Source organism: Parasteatoda tepidariorum, chromosome 6, assembly GCF_982258835.1.
Source record: "Parasteatoda tepidariorum strain Cologne lab strain chromosome 6, Ptep-v5.0, whole genome shotgun sequence".
Classification (NCBI taxonomy): domain Eukaryota; kingdom Metazoa; phylum Arthropoda; class Arachnida; order Araneae; family Theridiidae; genus Parasteatoda; species Parasteatoda tepidariorum.
In genome coordinates, this window is record NC_141760.1 from 30,862,313 (window position 1) to 30,881,808 (window position 19,496).

The 19,496-nt window shown below is 26.9% G+C and overlaps 1 protein-coding gene across 2 annotated transcripts in view; it reads right to left on the reverse strand.

Annotated features, from left to right (window-relative positions):
- The window catches only part of LOC107439598 (supervillin), a 41,078-nt gene extending 22,936 nt beyond the window's left edge, over nt 1-18,142 (reverse strand). Inside the window, exons 1-11 of one of the 2 annotated variants that reach the window (XM_087165592.1) lie at nt 17,873-18,142; nt 15,737-15,923; nt 14,392-14,497; nt 11,991-12,204; nt 9,061-9,153; nt 8,805-8,979; nt 7,221-7,381; nt 5,882-6,022; nt 4,538-4,674; nt 3,425-3,607; nt 2,396-2,515 (exon numbers count right to left, since the gene is read on the reverse strand). In XM_087165592.1, coding sequence (XP_087021718.1) covers nt 2,396-2,515; nt 3,425-3,607; nt 4,538-4,674; nt 5,882-6,022; nt 7,221-7,381; nt 8,805-8,979; nt 9,061-9,153; nt 11,991-12,204; nt 14,392-14,497; nt 15,737-15,909 — 1,503 coding nt within the window. In that variant the 5' untranslated portion in view covers nt 15,910-15,923; nt 17,873-18,142. Of the gene's footprint in view, nt 1-2,395; nt 2,516-3,424; nt 3,608-4,537; nt 4,675-5,881; nt 6,023-7,220; nt 7,382-8,804; nt 8,980-9,060; nt 9,154-11,990; nt 12,205-14,391; nt 14,498-15,736; nt 15,924-17,411; nt 17,431-17,872 lie in introns of those variants that run through there. The other variant, XM_087165594.1, reaches the window with a different exon arrangement.
- Nucleotides 18,143-19,496: the final 1,354 nt, after the last annotated feature.

Sequence of the window (19,496 nt, forward strand, 5' to 3'; positions counted from 1 at the left end):
TAGAGACTCCGGTATAGAAACGCAAAACACAATTTTTGTTAAATCTGTACAACTGCAACCAGTCTTTGCAGTCAAAAGAGCGTTATTATGATTTAATTTTATTTTCATGCTTTGGGAAAAAGCTTGCAGTGAGCCTGGACGACATGAGGATGTCACACTGATGAGCCAGGTAGGATGTAAATAAGAAGCACCAGAAATACCAAGTTAAGAATTGGGAATAAGCAAGTGAAGCAATGGAGTACAGATGAGAGCCCTACTTATGCTCATAGAGTTTATATACTATTAATGACAACAACTGGGTGGCAAAAATATCAACTTGATATGAAGTAGCAACCTACAACTCTGCCCTTTGGCAGCAAGCAAACCGCATGTTCACTCATATGGGTTTAAACAAAGTCCAAATGTAAATAAATGCCAGAATTAAGCTAGTAACGTCTGTTGATTAGTGCAATTGGTAAATTGGCAGAATGTTATAAGTTATCTTCTTTTTTTTTCTTAAATAAATATATTGACTTAGATTTAAGTAACTTGCACTTACATTAATTTTAATTAGCTGCATAGTTTTCAAAAGAATTTAATACTTAATTAAAAATTGAACTTAGAATTTTTTCATAAAACTAAGTTTTTTATACTCTTTTACTTAAATAATTGAAAGAAACAACGGTTGTTATAATTTCCTAAGAACTTAGTAAATTTGTTTGAATTAAAAACAAAACAAACAATATATAGATACTATACTGTTCGAATTAATTGGGACAAATGAAAAAAAAGTGATTTATTGAAACTTTAGCTTTTAATCATTACATACCTTAAGTTACATTGATACATGTCTGTAATAATATGAAGTATGTCCTCCTTCAGCAGATATGACTTCAAGAACACGTTTTGGCATTGATTCCACTAGTGTAGCGCACATGTTCTTGACTTCATCGTCGTGGAACCGTACTTGAATAGCACTTTTTATCATTTGTTCTGCTGTCGTGCAATTCATCTTGGCTAAGCTATTCTTTAGAATATGCCACAGGTTCTCAATGGGATTTAGGTCTGATGAAATACCAGGCCAATCAAGCACTTTTATTTTGTTTTCTCGCATAAAATTCTGGACCAGTTTGGAATTGTGACAAGGGGCCAAATCATGTTGAAATGTTCCGTCGAATGTTTCCATGAATGGAACAATCCTACTATGTATATATCGATGTATTTGACTGAATTCATCATGCCTTTTAGAGGCACTAAGCTTCCAGTGCTGTTTGTTGTGAAGAGACCCCAAAACATTTGTTTAGAAGGGTGTTTTACTGTCTGTTGGATATGATCTGGTCTCAGACTTTCGCATTCACTTCGTCTATCTACACTTGATTTGTATCCCTGCACAAATAAATGTGTTTCATCACTGAAAACCACTTTCTTCCAGTCATTTACGGTCCATTTTTGGTATTTTCTGGCCCATGCTAAACGTTTTTTCATCATTTTCTGAGTTAGAAATTGTTTTTTCCTTGGTCTTCTTGCCTTACGTCCAACTTCTAGAAGCCTTTTTCGTACAGTTGAAGTACTCACATTAACACCACAATCCAATAAATCCCTTCGGAGGTCTGTGCTCGTCTTTCTTGGATTAATTTTACTATTTCTTATTAGACTTTTATCAGTTCTTGGAGTAGTTTTCCGTTTGCGTCCACATTTTCCTTTTCTTTTTGGAGTGGATGAGCCGGAATCTTGAAATGTTCTGAGAATTCTGGAAACACTAGATTTCCCTACACCAACTGCTGTAGCGATATATCTTACAGTCATAGAAGTGTGTTCATTAAGTGCGATAATTTTTGAGCGCTTCCTCGGACTAATATCCATCTTTTATAAGAGCATCACTTGTGTTAGACAAAACTGAAAATTATAACCACCAGTTTCCACACTGAAATTCTCACAACTGAACTACAAATACACTAAAACTAGTCAGACGAGTAAATTATAGTGAAGATCTAACCGTCACCGCAGCTCAAGGCAGATATAACTGTTTTGAAGCGGCTCGGGACATCACTGGCAATCCCATACCCACTCGAATGAGAAAATCTTGCTTGTCCCAATTAATTCGAACACTATAGTATGAGTATTATTAGTTAAACTAGATTGCAATCAGAAATTGTTTAAAAAATTTAAGTTGCATATACTTTTACTTTACACCAATACATTATATGATAAACAAGCTAATATAACAATGCAGTTAGTGTCTTAAAAAAGGACTATCTAATCCCTACTTTATATATAACACATATTTTTGACAAGTTGTCTTTTTCAAAAAATATTACACATTATTTGCTACTTCAATTAGTGAAAACTTTAATAAAATGTAAAACAACAATAACTATCAAAATATGATGCTAAAAATAGACATGACAATACAAACCATATCTGCCTTTAGCATATCAATTTTTGGCACAACTCCACAAAATTCATCACAAGGCAATAGTTCATTGTCTCCAAGTTTATATACAGCATTTGTACTAACAATGGCTATTTCATAGAGCTATAAAAAATACAAAATGAATTTTGTTGTAATAGCAAATAGCAATTAAAATTTGCAAACAAATTTTTCCACTGGGGAAAAAAATAATTTAATAATAAATATCCTACAATTTTAAACAACTTTTTTTTTCAAGTAATTAATGTTTATTCTATCAAAAGTGCCTAGCCTTTTTACCACTAATTTTGTAAAAAAATTAATAAATAAATGAATGAATAACAAAAATAAATAAATAAGCTTTTAAGTCCTTTAATTACTAAAAATATAAATGTAAAAAATTAAATAACAAATAGACACCTTTTATCTATATGTATGAGAAATATATATATATATATATAAATATATATACATATATATATATATATATATATATATATATAAATATATATACATATATATATATATTTTTATATATATATATATATATATATATATATATATATATATATATATATATATATATATATATATATATATATATATATATATATATATATATATATATATATATATATATACACAAAGGAATTAGAGGAAAAAAAATTATTAAGTTATGCCACATATCTCTAGGATTAGTGAAATGTCCTAAAAAAACTGGTATTAGAACCCAAGACCTTGCCTTAGAGTCTTGACTAGCAACTATGGCCCAGTAGCAAGGTGTCTATGGGTTAAGAGACATGAACCATTTTGATTTTTATCTATTTCATAAAAGTCCTTAAAAAATAAATTAAATAAAAATGCAGAAATTATTTTTAAAAAATATAATAAAAAACGTTTCAGTTATTTACTTATTAATATTTCAGAATAATAATTACAGTTCAATCAAAAATAAATCAGGAAATGAAGATTTATTTTTTCCTAAGAAAGTACATCTAAAAAGAAAAACAAGCTCAAAAAGCTAAAATCAAATACCTCATCTTCATCTGGAGCACCGGCCACTCTAATTTCATCAGGGGATTTAATAGAAAGAACTTCAAAAAACTCTTTTTGCTGTTCAGTATGAGCTTCATTTTCTTCTTCAATGATAATAGCTTCATTTTGGCCTTTGAAACCAAGGTCTTTACAACTCTGGATCAAATTAGACACTTCAGCAGCCTTAAAAAAATGAAAAATTAATTCAATGCACTTTAATATACTTTTGAGACTCAAGCTTAAATCCTGACAAGAAATATGCAACTTAGAAAAAAGTAAACTCATAAATGCAATAAAACTTTTTTTTTAAAAAACTGAAATTTATTTTAACATTGTTTACTTTTTTAGTAGTTACATAAAAAAAATGATAAATTTAAATTTTTAACATTTTTTTAGTACACAATGGTTTTTATAGTAGTGTTTTTTGTATAGCATCCTTTTCTATTTCAACACATTTTGGTCAAAGAACAAAATCCACAAGATTGAAAAAATAAAATACTTTAATGACATAAACTGTCCAAAAGGTAATTTGAATTTAATTTCTTACCTTTCTTATAATTTTTTGCTGCAGTTAAAAAACTACAATCAAGAAGGATAAATCCTTTCGTATTTTTAATTAGACAATAACTCCATAAAAACAGATAAACAAAATATATTTTCTTAAAATATTATTTTCTAAGTGAAAAAATTGAGCAAATTGAATGTCCAATATATTGCACACTAGTTCTCAATAAGATTTGATGTAAAGATACTTTTGAAACTATCTCAGTATGTAATTTCATTAGTTCAAAATAATTTTTTTCGAAAATACCCCAAAACAGATTAATGTATTATATATTTTTAAATTTTATTTGTCTAAAAAATTCAAGCTACATTTTCTAACCATTTACATACATACATTACTTAAACAAATTTTAATAAAAATGAATTTTTAATATGTTAAAAAAAAAAAAAAATACCAACCGTCTTTAAAGTAAAGAGTAAGAAATTAAGCTTTACTTCCAGTGAAAAGTTGTAGAAACAAATATCCGTTCTCTATGAATGTCAAATTACAGCTTTAATAATATATGTTAAAATAACTTATTAAAAGATTACAGAAAATTAAATGCTTACTTTCACTCGTTCAATAACGTTACTGAATTCTCCATGCCAGCAATAAACTTGAGTTGGAGTTACCAAAACATAACTATCTCCATGATTCAATGAAGAAGACTTTGACTCCACCAATCTCACTTGAGCTCGTCTACGCCCTTCAATAAAGAACTCATTATAAATTCTTTACAAAAAAATTTTAATCATTAATAAACAGAAATTTTTCACTGACAAAATCATATGTCAGCTTAATATATTAAAATTATACATTTCATCAGAAAAGCCAATTAATTTAATAAAGCTAAACCAATTAATTTAATAATTTAATAAAGCTACTTAAAATAGATATCAAATTTTATTCAGCAAAGACAGGATGGGAGCTCCACTGCTGTAACACAGACTCAGTTAGTCATCTGTGAGCTCAATGAATTTCAATTATTTATTTATTTATTTTAATATATTAATTTTTAAACACTTTATCAACGAAAAAAATATCTATTTCTCTAAACTAATAAGATTAGGGCCGGGGTAGTCTGGTTGGTAGGATTTTCGACTCCTGTTCGTGAGAACGGGAGTTTGAATCCAGTTAGCCAAAGAATCCTTGTGTATTAAAAGGTGACTGGTGCACATTAAATCTGTTGAGGTCGCAAAGTTCTCTCCAAGTTCCCATGGTAAACTCAAATTTGGATTTGCTGTTCAACAACGGTTATAACGAAGAAGAAAAAACTGGTGAAATTAAGATTTAAAAGAAAAATATTTTTTAGCCTTAAAATGAAAACTATTCTTATATTAAGCAAATAATAAAGATAAAATAAAATAAATTTAAAGATTGTGATCACATGATTGTGAACATTTAAAATAATTTTTTAATCTCTTAACTGATTTTGTAAATATAGGTTTAATTCCAAGCTCTATCAAAACTAATCTGTCAACTGTGCAGAAGTTTGCCTACAAGTTCATTTAAAATAAATAACTGTGACAATTATTAAAGTGAACCACATTTTGAAATCAATTTAATATGGGTTTTTAAAGATTGTAATAAATTGTCAAAAATGTATGCCTCTAAAGTGAGTCATATATTTATATGGGTGAATTAAAACTTTAACTTACAAAAAAGAAGTTAATTTAATTAAGGCACTTTTAATTTTCATCAATGAAATTAAATGAAAATGTAATTATTCTTCATATAAATTAAAGGAATAGTTATAATTAACATTAATATTATAATCACCAAAGCTATTATAATGATTATGATATTTAAAATTAATATCATAATTATTACCAAAGTTAATATAATAATTATGATAACTTATATAATTTAACCTCACAAACATTATGCTTGTAGAAGAAAAGATAAATAATTACCTTTTATCTGCATAAGAGAAATCGTATTCTGATCTGAAAGATCATTGGTGGATCCCTTTTTTAGTGCTACATTTTTAAAATCTTCTGTACTAGCTAATCCTGCTAGAGCAGAGAGTGCTAAGCTAGGAGATCCTTTGGCCACTAAAATATTATCACACATAATCAAAACAGCAATTTATAGCATTTTAAATATGCAATACAAGAATAAAAAATGATTTATATTTAAAAAACTTAGGTTTGAAAATGAAAATTATTCTTTAATTTAAAATTAACATTTTTTACACACTTCATTTTTCTGGAATCTAGAATTAAACCATAAAACTGTTTAATGGGCTACATACATGTATACATAAGAAAAAAAGAATCTGATTAATATTGTTAAAAAAAATAAAAAATACAGCAACATTTTCCATTAACAGCATTTATCACAAAGTGACTGGATACTGAATAAAATAACATTTATAATAAAAGTGAAGTATTTATTACAAAATAATATTGCTTCTTTACTATCTTTCTTATTTAAAACTGCAGGATGATTTTTGTAATGCACCATGCATAGTATCAAAATTACGTAATTAATTATATAAGGACAAAAATAAATCGTACAATACATAAAAAGTTGCAAAGGAAAAAAAATACATACTCTCTTTCCACAACTTCGTTACTTTGTAAATTGTATTTTCTAATTAACAGTAATGTATATACAATTAAAGAACTGAATTGTAACAAATGCTCTTAAAAAACTAAATCATCTTTTAAATTTATTTTTTTTTTAATAATAGAAGTGAATGAAGGTTCTAAGTAAAATTTTAGTGAAATTAGGAGAATCAGTTTTAGAAAATATAGCAGCAGAATGAAATTGTAAATGAAACGATTTTCTCATTAAAAAAACACTCATGTTTCATGGCCTTGCAAATAAACTAATAAATTCCATTCACACAGTTACCATATCATGTCTATAAACAAAACTTTTCATTAAGCTTTATCAGAATGCTTTAATCTCAATTACAGCAAATCTTTATCATTTGTTAAAAAAACAATTTCTTTCACTATTCAACTTATTTAAATTTTGGACACGAATGTAAAAACCCTGCAGCAAAACTTGTCCCCTAAAAGTACTTAAGTTGAAACTATATTTCCGAGGTAGTTTGCAATCACTATATTTTTAAAAAGAAATAGATGTAATTAAGAACACTTGAAATAAAGCATTCTTAGCTATTACTGAGAATAATACAACAAACTAAAATAAATTGCTTAAATATATTTTTAAAAAATTGTATGTACATATTAGTGATTCAGGTTCAAAACTCATTGTACTATTATGTAATTAAAAACCTACATCTCTCAAGTTTCATTCGTTCCAATTCTCTTTCGGCAACACCTTTATAGATCTCTTCATAATCATGCTTTAAATCAGAACGTGAAGCCAATAGCCTCAGAGGATTTCCAGAAGCGGCATGCTTTCTGTTCATTCTTAATTTAGATTTGCCATAATTCAACCTAAAAATAAATTAATTAATATTACATTATTTCAAAGTCAACAGTAGAGATATAATTTAGAAAAATGCGAAGGAATAAAAAAAGACATGTAAATGATTTTTTCTTCTTTTTTAGCCTGAAGAGCAATTTTTTATAATGATTGGAGCGATTTAGGGAAACTATATTAGCATTTAAGGAACAGCTTAGCATAACACTTCAATACTGTTGGCGCCATTTGGGTCTAATATTTTCAATAGGAATGTTCGTGCCTTGGTGATTCAGGAGATAGAGCGTCCTCTTTCCGATGAGGTGAACCGCGTTTGAATCCCAGCAATGGCTGGTAGATGCAAATTCCACACCTGTCTCGCACCGACTACAGTGCTGACATATAATATTCTAAATAGTAGACGGATCATGGGTTAAACCCCCCTTCCCGTCAGGCTAATTGTGGAAGGTTTTTCGTGGTTTTCCTGTCATTGTAGAGCAAAAGAGGGTTTGTTCCATCGAAAAGTCTTCCATGAAGGCAAAATTTTACCTAATACTTGATCCAGGAGTTTCTTTGCCTTCTGGATAAGGTTCAAAATTACAAGGCAGTTCCACAGTAGTAAACATAAACCCAAAATAGGATCAGCTGTTCAATGAGGGTTATAAAATAAAATAGAAATGTAGTTACAGAAAGAACTTTGCTAACACAGTAAACAAAACAAACACATGACAAAATTTTAAACAATTGTTTTTAATTTATTCTTTCATAATTCACAATGTGTTTGTTTTTTCCATAAGATGACAAAAAGTGAAATGACTTTTTCAACATTTTGAATTAAAAATCAATAAAAAATTTTATAAATGGAAAAAATATGCTTTGAATTTTAATAAAACAAACTTTAAAAATATCAAAAAATATCCATGATTAGCAATGTAAACTAATTCAATGCAGAAAATATGCATTGATTATATAACCTAATAAATAGATTAAAAAGTTCACAAAAAAAGTTTAAAAATTTCTAATTAAAATAAGTCTCCAATTACTATCCGAATCACATTTAATAAAAGTGCATAAATGAAAAATTTGTTTCTAGAGTTCCTAAATCGAATCAGAAACTAAAAAAACATTATTTTTGTAAAAATGAAAGGAAAAAAAATAATATAATCCTGATCTTAGTGTGTTAGATCTCAGTGTACAATAAAAACTTAAGTATACACAAAGTACACAATGTAATAATATGATGATATGTTTGATATGATTATGCTTTGTGCTGTTGCTTGTTAAGTGTTACCGTCACCAGGTTTAGTTTTCTGTTTATACTGAACAAATTTTTAAAAAATTGGTCCCCAAGAGGTTTCATATGATCTACTTCATACTTATGTAATAAAAATAATATAAGTACAAAACTAGATCATAGCACTTAGCGAGAAATGCAATAAAATAAGGAAATGTACTTACAATTCATATGAAGCTGATGACAAGGATTCAAAAACTTCATCTGAAATATCGAAAGCACTAACACTGATTCTATCTTTCACGGACTTAAAGAAGGAGGTGAAGTCATCATCATCAATTTTAGGAACTTGAACAGTGGTTTTTTTACAGGAAACTTTTTCAATTTCTGAAGTACTACCTAATTAAATTTAAATAATACTGATTTAATTGAGGAAAAATTCTTATACAAGATCTTTTTTAAATGCTTAAAATAACTTACAAGAAGTGATCAATGAAGACTGGCTTTTACTCAAATGATAAGGTGAGGAAGGTGTACTTTGACTGACATAACTAGAAAGCTCTTGAATATTAGCTAAAAATTCAATAAACAACATTATAAAATAGAACAACAGTATGAAATAGAACATTATAAAATAGAACTACTTTAGAAAATAGAACATTTCAAAATAGAACTACATTTTAAAATAGAACAACATATCAAAATAGAAGAACATTTTAAAATAAAACATTATAAAATTGAACAACATTATAAATTAGAACCTTATAAAATAAAACAACATAATAAAATAGAACATCATAAAATAGAACTGAAATTGATTCATTTTAATATTGCTACACAAAATAGAAATAAAAAATTAAGATTTGGATATTAAGAGGTTAATCCAAGTATCCTTTATTACTCTTATATTGTCATGAATAAATTTTTGTTTCATTTAGAATGAAAAACTATGCTTATTAGTCAAAGCTTGAATTTTGATTACCCGAGTGAGCAGACTAGGTCCACTTCACAGTTTGTTTTACTGAAGACATTAGAACAATAATAAATCTACATAATGTAAAAGTATCAATTATAGAAATGTGAAAAAAGTTCACATCTAAATTTATTGTATTGACAAAAAGACATTAAAGACAAAGTAAGGTTAAATTTAGTATAGAAATTTATTCAAAATGTAGATTTTTTATTTCATCTTCTTACAGGGATGAGATTAGCCAAAAGGCAAAAAAAGCTGAATTTCCACAATAGTAAATTTTATGCAAGCGCAACCCTTTAATAATAAATTGAGGACAGTTTAAGGTAATAAATATTGTGTTGAGATACAATTGTGCACTTATCTATTATTATGTAAATGATTACATTTTTACTTAACATTTAGTGAAAATAAAAATTACCAATTGAAAAAATAAAGCTGGAAATTATATTTTTCCTCAGTTCACATAAGAGGCAATTATTACTTGAAAAACTAAGTGGTTTAGCAAATTAAAACTACTGAGAATATACATTAATATTTCATTTCTTTTAATAAATACTGTCATGTGATTTATAGCAAATATATCAGTAATATTACATTTTAAATTATATTGAAAAAAAAAACTTTAACAATGGACCGAATCATTATGTTCACATTATAGACTAATCTAACTAGAACCTTTTGAAACATATCAATAACAGTGAAGTAGAAATATATAGTAACTCCTTAACATACAAAAATTGCTATTTTAGTTTGAAAAATTACATGAGAATCAGCAACTGTTTAGATAATTGTTTTTTATTTGATAAGAATTTTGCATTTTATAGCATAACTAACAGCAATTATAAATAAAATTTTGATAATGAGTTAATTAACTTTTTTTCTAACAAAAAAAAATTTAATTAAATCCCTTTTTAAGTGATTGCTTTTGTTTGCTATATCTTTTATGTTTGCTATATTTAGACGTTAGTCCCTCTTCAAACATCTTGTGACAAATCCTATTTTATCTTCTTTGCAAGCACAGAATGTAAGTTTTGAATATATTCCCTTCCAGTTTCTCTGATGTTGTAATACTTACATATACTAATAATCGTCGTTAGAAAAACAGTCACCTTTATATTAACTAATTTTTAAAAAAATTTAGTTCTTACAAGAATCGCGATAGTTGATCTTAAAATTGCGTGAATATGAATAACAATTATGGATTTTGAAATCACATGAATATGAAACTAGATATACAATTTTGAAAATGAGAAAATACAAACTGGGATATAGAATTTTTAAAACGCGAAAATACAAATCACGATTCACAATTTTTTGACCGCGTAAATAAGAATCATAATGCGTAATTTTTAGATTGCATAAATAAGAATTATGAATTTTTAGAATGCGTGAATGCAAATCCCAATGCTTTATTTTAAAATCACGTATAAATACGAAAATCAATGTTTGATATTATAAACTGCATGCGCAAATCAAGACATTGAATTTTAAACTTGCGTGAATACAAATCGCTACATAGGTTTTTAAAAAGGCGTAAATACGAATCACAATATCGGATTTTTAAATCTCGTAAATAAGAATCGCAACATACAATATTCAAATCGTGTGAATAAGAATCGCAACACGCAAATATGAAAAGCTATGTTTGATATTAAAATCGTGTGAATAAGATCAAGATATTAGCAGATTCCAGGCTTGGGACCTCTAAAAGGCTTGTCAGAAGCAGCGTCGTTTGAACTACAAAAATCGGATCTATCTGGAGGGCGGGTAAAAAATTCGGAAAATCTTATCTGCTGCGAGTAAAAGGGGAGAAAATAGCTAAAACAAGTAAAAATGAGAAAGGAGTGGTAGCTATGTAGTTTGAATTCTCTGTTTCTCTTTGAAAATCGGTGAATTTTCTGAAAAAGCGGAATACTTATTAAAAAAAGTGAAATTTTTAGAAAAATCTGAATTTTTGATTTAAAAAAACTGAAATTCAAGAGATAAAAGTGAAAAAAGCGGAAAAATCTCTTCCCTGTTCTTATTACTTGTTCAGAAGAAAAGTGAAGAATTTAGTTCACTTCAAAGAAAGCACAAAATTTTTCAGACACAAGATTTTTTTAATAATCTTACAGTTGATTTCACATTTAAGATTATTATATAAAATACATTTTTATTTTTAATTTATTCCAAATAAACGAATTTTTGTTTTAGTCGGAATAAATTGAAAGTGAGAAAAACTATGCTTTTTAGTCCAAGCTTGAATTTAGATTACACAACTGAACGGACTACATCTCTAGTTTCATTAAAGACAGAAAAACACAGTAATAAAGCCACATGATATAAAAGTATCATTTACAGAAACGTGAAAAAAAGTTCACATTTAAATTTTTTTGGGTGGAAAATCTCAATTAAATAAAATGCTTATGGCATCTGAAGAAAAAAAAAAGGAACTCACTAGTTTTACTTCGGCCTTGTACTGGTTTTGGGCTATATTTTTTCCTACTAATAACAGGGCTTGAATGTGGAGAATATTTCATTTGAACCATTTTTCCAGCAACTGTAAACTGACTGGCATCCTTGTCTTCAACACGATTACGCCACTGATCTTGAGCCTCACCCAGCATCATTATTCTATCCAAAAGACTCTTGGGTCTCTCTCCAGATGGTTTCTAAGCATAAAGATTAATTACCAAAAGCAGCAAGATTAAAATAAGTGTTTTCTGATAAATGCAATGTCAATGATGTTAGAGTGGTACATAGTAAACATAAATTTAAGCTACGCTTTAATCAAAAAAGTTTTCTACCAGATCATAATTAAAAACAAAAAACTCTTTGTAAAAGATGTGAGAAAATAGTGACAGATAAAAGAAGAGAAAAGATTATGAGATATGCATTTGATTTCTTACAGGTATTTTATTCAATATAAAAAGTGGAACAACTTATTAACTTTTGATCTTAAAAGTTGTTTTTTATTTTAGTACTAATATAAAATACTAATGGTTCAAGGGAATTAAACTTAAATATACTAACTGATTTGAGCACAAGCTGATTTCTTTTACGAACCATTAACAAACTAATTTTTTTTAACGGTTTCAGATTTGATAAAAGGAAAATTGAGGTGAAGTAACTGCAATCTGGGAAACATGATTCCAATAGGTTAGTCAGGTTGATTAAAGGTTTGGTTCCTTTGTCATTTTTACCTTTTGTACATCTAACTATGCTTGAGGAATTATTGAAGCTAAACAAAACAATGTTGCAAATATTTATATAAAAGGTTATCCAAAGAAAATTTAATGATTCTAATCTAAAAATCTGTGGGTCAAAAATTCAAATTTGTTGGGAGAGAACACTTTTACTCAAAAAAAGTACATTTTGTGTTTGATTTCGTAACTTAAAATATAGTCTACCTAAATTAGTTAGTATATTTAATATTAGCCTTTCCATATAATGAGATAGGATTTTAGTAGATAAAAAACAATAATTGCATTAAAAGTTATTAAGGTATTATTTTCTTTATTTTATGCATACCACTTCAAAGTGGCTAAAATAGTTAAGCCTTATTTTGAAAACACTATTAACATTTTAGCAATATTTTATCCAAAAGACAAATCTCAAGTTTATCAATGTTTTTAAATAAAAATAATTGTTACACTAATAAAAAAAAACATTGTTTTTAAAGACTTTTAACTAAGGACATGTATTACTTTTTTAACACTTACTAGTAGCAGATTTGTGTAATATTAGAACAAAATACATAAAAATAAATAACACTAAAAGTAATATATGTGAAAAGAAACACTGAGTTTCTAACAATGAATATATTCTTAATAAGTAACAAAGTGTCCCAATGGTAATTGATAAACCTAAAAAAAATATTGCATTATTTTACACTAGGTATCAAACAATTACGTAATAAAAATTATCTAATAAAAGTTTGTTTCTTTTTTAAAGTATTAATTAAAAAATATTCAATGCCAATAAACTTTTTTTTGAATAATTTCAAAATATAATTAATTGGGCCAAAAATTATAGTTGGCTTTGGGGCCCTATTCCTTGTAAAACTAGGCCTTCACTGCTTTCTGGAAAGTAATATAACATTCATGCATAACATTGAAAGTTATAAGTTATTTAATAAAATGTTACACTTCAAGAATTATTAAGAAACAGGCAATCAAAACTAAAAATTAACACACAACAGCTTTTTAACAATAAAAAAGGATAATTTTAAAACATTATGAAACTTAAAATAAATTTTAATCATACTCAAAACACATTGTAAATTTAAAACACAAAGATACAATAACAAACTATAATTCGTAATGACAAAATGTAGACTATTCTTTTTTAACATATTTATTCTTTTTTTCTTTATCTTTCACTTTCATAAAACAAATAAATCTACCAAGATTTCAAAACAAGTCAGATTTTTATTTTGGAAACTTTGCTAAAAAGCATTAATCAATTTTTCAAATAAAATAAAGTTTCATTGAAATATTAAGCATAAATGATTTGACATTTTAAAAACCATACTTATTTATTAATTGATTAAAAATAAATAGCAATTTCACTAAATTAAAATGCATTTAATAAATTATTAAACTGTAGAAAAAAGCATTTTTTTTAAAAAAAAATTCATATAAACAATTTCTTTTAAATTTTCATAAAAAAAATTGGAAATTCACACAAATTTTTGAGAACTCTAAAAATGACATTTGATTATGAATACAATAGAATTATCAATTAATTTATAAACACATTCAACATAGCACATACAAAATATATTTATGCATAAAATTTGAAAAAATAATTTCAATTTCAATAAATATTTTACTTAAAAATAAAAAAAAATTGATTACTTCTTTTATGCGCATGACTGGTCCATCTGGTTTCAACAAAATAGGAGGTTTGCCACCCAATCTTTTCTTCCAGTTTTCAGATCCACTTCTCTGCAATGCAGCTAATCTGTCAACAAAAATTTGATATTAATATCTAATTAAAAAGTAATTCTAACTTCAAAAATTTCAAACATTTTTTAACAGAATGTGTGTGACAAACAATATATATCAGATATGAAATAGCCATCCAATTCATTTCAGAAAAAACATATTTACAAATAAAAAGATAGTTTGTAAACATAAATTATGAAAAAAAAAATTTTTTTGAAACTATTTTAATTAAAAGTAATAGGTTATTGATTTTGTTTATAATGTAAGTATATAGAAATTGCATGTAACATAATTTATTGATGAATAAAAAAGAACTTTAAGCTAAAATAAAAATATGGCATCCTTCCCTCCCTCTAATTTTCTGCTGGCCTGGCAACCTTAATATTTTCGTAAAAACCTGAGGAATCCATATGTTAAACTTTAAGAACAATATTTAGGCTTTTTAAAAGATCATGAACAGTCAAATTCAGTAAATTTAATGTCTCAGTGATATAACGAGGAGTTGCTAATCACCAGTTGGTATGAATTAATGTATTAATTGCCTCTTCATCAGCTCAAACTGACATGGTGCATTGTCAACTTAATTCAAATTTTGCTGGATTGAAATTTTTCAAACCGGTTCTGACACTGATTTGCTGGTAATGTATCTTTTCCATACGCAGTCAATAATTTTTTTTTCTTACTTCAAAAGCTTTTTTAACTTTTTGATAGCAAAAAAAGAAAAATACACTGAAAACTCCACTTTTTACATTTGAAATGGCCCCAACCCCCAACCAAAATCTACAGCATAAAATCAATCGAATTTTTTAACAAGCAAACTTTGTTATCAGGGGTCTGTCCAGGCCAAATTTACTACCATTTAGCAGTACATTCACAAATTCAACTTTAGGAAAAACGGTAGTTTCACAAAATACTTTTTCTTAAAATTTTATTTTTGTGTCCCTTAAGAAACGTTAAATCCATATTTTTGTGTTGATTTTTCATATAATTTTTAATTTTCACAAATTATGTCTAAATTTTTACAAAATAGGTACCTACCTCTCCCATTTTGTGAAATTTTACCTCTCAGAAAAACCTAGACAGACCCCTGGCTACATATCAGCTGACAAAAGATATAATAATTATGCAGCTTAAGTAAGAAGTTAGCCAAGGAAAAATAAAATTAAATTACTTTCTGATCAATCCAATAATGATAACAATCTACATGTGCATAATCATTTTTTACACTAAAATAAAATGTTGAAAAACAATTCACCTTTCAGAGATGGAACCTCCATGTACTTCCTGTACAGTGTTTTCTTCTTTCTCTTCATGAAGTTCTGTTCTGATTTCAATGTTTCTTGAATTTTCAGTGACAGTCAAGTTATCTCGAGTGACTGAAGACTCAGTACGACTCCTAGACAGCATGTGAAGTTCATTGTTTATCATTTCAGTCGATGATCCTAAAATATGAAACAAAAAAAAATAGATTTTGAACCAGAAACTAGTTGGCTTTTCATCTTACTGGATGATACCCTAAGTCAGATAAGATAAATTAACCAGAATAACCAAATTCAATTTTTTTTTTTTTTTAGAAATTTTATGAAAAATAATTTTATTTGTATTATGATGACGGAATGGGTTTAACAGCTTGTTTACTAATTCATTATTTTGCAGAATGACATCAATGTCAAAATACTTAGTCACAAGTTGTTGATATACTTAATTTAACTTAAAATGATCTTTGTACAGTTATATAACCAGAAACAATTAATTGCTCATATAGTTTATTATTTATTATATATTAGGTGCATATATTTAGATACAATGATACAATAAACGTTATTAAGAGCTATCAAAGTAAATCCAAGAATATGTGTACCATATACGTAGTTTGAATTGTTGCGATTTCTAACTACTCATCAAGCAGACAATAAACAAATGAAATATATTAATAATTCAAAGCAATTAAAATGCTAATAAAATTAAACTATGTGTTTTACACATTAATAAAGCATTGAGAACAATGAGAAGAACATGAATTAAGTTTAACAGCAATACTATCTTGATTGTTTACGCTTCTTTTTGTCAACAGGCTTTACAAAATCCATTTTATGATCTCGAATAATCTTTTATATTTATTATTAAACATTTGACAGGGTGCATGCATTCTAATATAACAATATAATTAGTTATTTAAAGCAATAAATGCAAATGCATTCATGAAAAAATACATTCAGTTTGCATTGATTACTTTAGTGTCACTTTCAAACCATACAAAAAGTAAACAAAGCATACAATAGAATTCATAATTGATAAATCAATTGAAATTTTTATAAATTATACTAACAAAATATTTAACATAAAAGGAATTTAAACTGATGTAGCATTTTATACAAATTAACTAACAAAATGATCAATAGGATTAGACATTAAAACTAGCCTGATTTTTTTGTAAACGTGTAAAGTAAACTTTAGTAACTTAAACTTTAGTAAGCTTAAAGTAAACTTTAATGTTTTTGATCTTAATGAAAAAAATTTCTGATCAATAATAATCTCTTACATGTTTAATTAATGATTAGTATATAACAAACACATACATTCAGATGCATCAATATAATTAAACTTATTCACGACAATACATAAAGATGCATTTTTTCAAACAAAAATAAATTTAGTTTGCAAAACTGATACTTTCACCGACAACAAAACATGCTATATAGTTTATAGCTGATAAATCAATTGAAATGCTAATAAATTAGGCTAACAATATATTTTAAGAATGCAGAAATTACACAGAGATTAGCAAACAAAAACAAACAATTAGAAAAACAGGAATAGTTAGTTAGACGACAAAATAACCTGATATTTTGTACTCAATTTAGCAAACTTAAAACAAACTGTAATGTTTTTAGTCTTATTGAAAACAATTCTCTAATCAGGAATCTTACATCTTTAATTATGAAATATCTAACAAGCGCATCAATTCAGATACATCGATATAATTCAAGATATTCAGAGCGGTAAATGCAAACATGCATTCGTGCAGAAATAAATTAAGTTTGCATAGCTGACTTCCTCCTACACACCATGCAGAAGGTAAACAAAGAAAAAAAAAAACCAAAAAACTAAAACTCATCAATCAATGCGCTTATAAATCATAGTTACAAACATTTGAAACACATTATATAAAAGAATACCATTCTAAAGAAAACTTAAAACAAAAAATCGAGATTCAGTTTAACAACACTGTCATATTTGACAGCTTAACTAATTTAATTGCTTACATTCAGTTTTTTACAATATGCAATTTTAAATAACATTCACTTGAAATCTTACAAGCAAAATTTTCGATAGAATATCATTAATATCAAATTAATTAAATACCAATAACAGATATAAATAAACTTACAAATTTCATTTCACGAAATGCTGAGCTTGCGTTTGCAGTTTGACTTACTAAGATTGGGACAAAGCTCGAATGCAATAAAAATAAAATAATGAGCATGTAAAATTATTAGACAACAAACGATTCTTTAGGACAATATTGCATTTCTTGAATAAAACTAAAAATGATCACAAATAATAAATTTTTGCAAATCAGGCAGTGACTAATGTTTGAAAGTTCACAGCTACGGTTAACGTTCACCTGCGGTTTTAATGTCCTTCAAAATTCGTCTGCTAAATACGATCTCCGATGGAACAGGATCAGGGACAAACGTCATTCTTGGACTTATAAGGGTTATTTTTCATTCATCTATGATGGCAGGAAAATTAAAAATATGATCATTTATCATTTTGGAGAATGATTGTTAGAAAAGCCTACTTTGATTTAATTAATATTAATATCTTATAAATACTTTCGTTTTTCGATTTTATGAATTTATCTTATTTTTTAGAAGAGAGTACTGAAAAAAACTCAGGAGTTGTCTGCTTTTAAGTATTAACTAATGAAACAACTTATAAGATAACTGATATTACAGTTTTCATTAAAAAATTTCATTACCTTTGTTTAATATATGCTTCTTTGCTTTCACTTATAATAGAGGGCGACACTGCGATATTTACAGAGACTCCATTTTTTTTTCCTTCATTATTTTTTTCCCCTTTTTTTTTCTTTTTTAAAGATACTGCTGCTTCCGCAGGTTTTTGCCGCTTTCATATCTCACTCTTCTAAGCGCTGCTTCTAAGGCAAGATCAAATAAAATAAAGATTTTTTTTGTATATTTTAAAAAATGTCTACAGAATATTTTCATATCATAACTTTATTAGTACCTACGGTAATTTATATGATTTTATTTTATTTTTTTTCCAGTTACGATATTTAGGTTAGCGAAAACTATCAGCAGTAGAATTATTATTTTGTGGAGACAAATACTAATGAGTCAGAAAATGTGCAAAAAAGCTTTCCTTTGTTTTCGCCATTAGTTCCTCTGGTTTTCTCTTTATACGTATATAAAGGGTACAGCCATTTTTATTTGTGAATTTAAAGCAAATTTTGTTTAAAAATTCTGATTTCTTCGAAAGTTACTGGAAATTAAAGTGCTTTTTCACGATTTCTTTTTCATTTTTCAGCTTCAAATATTTAATATTCATCCATTGTGTCTGAAAATGTTTGTTTTTTTTTCGAGGTTTTTTTTTTTTTTTTTGTAGTTCCTCTTGAGTAGACGTCAATAAAAATAACAAAAAATAAAAGAAGGAGAGAGAAAAAGATTACGTGTTGCCAGATTTAAATTTTGACATTTAGATTGAAATTTTTAAAAATTAAAAAACTTAAGGAAGAACATTATAGAGAACCGTTTCCTATTCGAAAATAAAATAATATAAATTACGTCATTGGGTAAAATTACTTCTCATTTACTTCTTCTTATTGAGTCTCGCAATCTATATTCATTGGTTTATTTTTTTTCCAGAACAGATGATTATTTTTTATATCTAGGTGATAGCCTGTTTAGTTACGATTAACATGCTAACAAAATATTTTTACGTAAAGCTACAATAAATGTATATTATGAAAATAAAATGTTCTGTGCTTT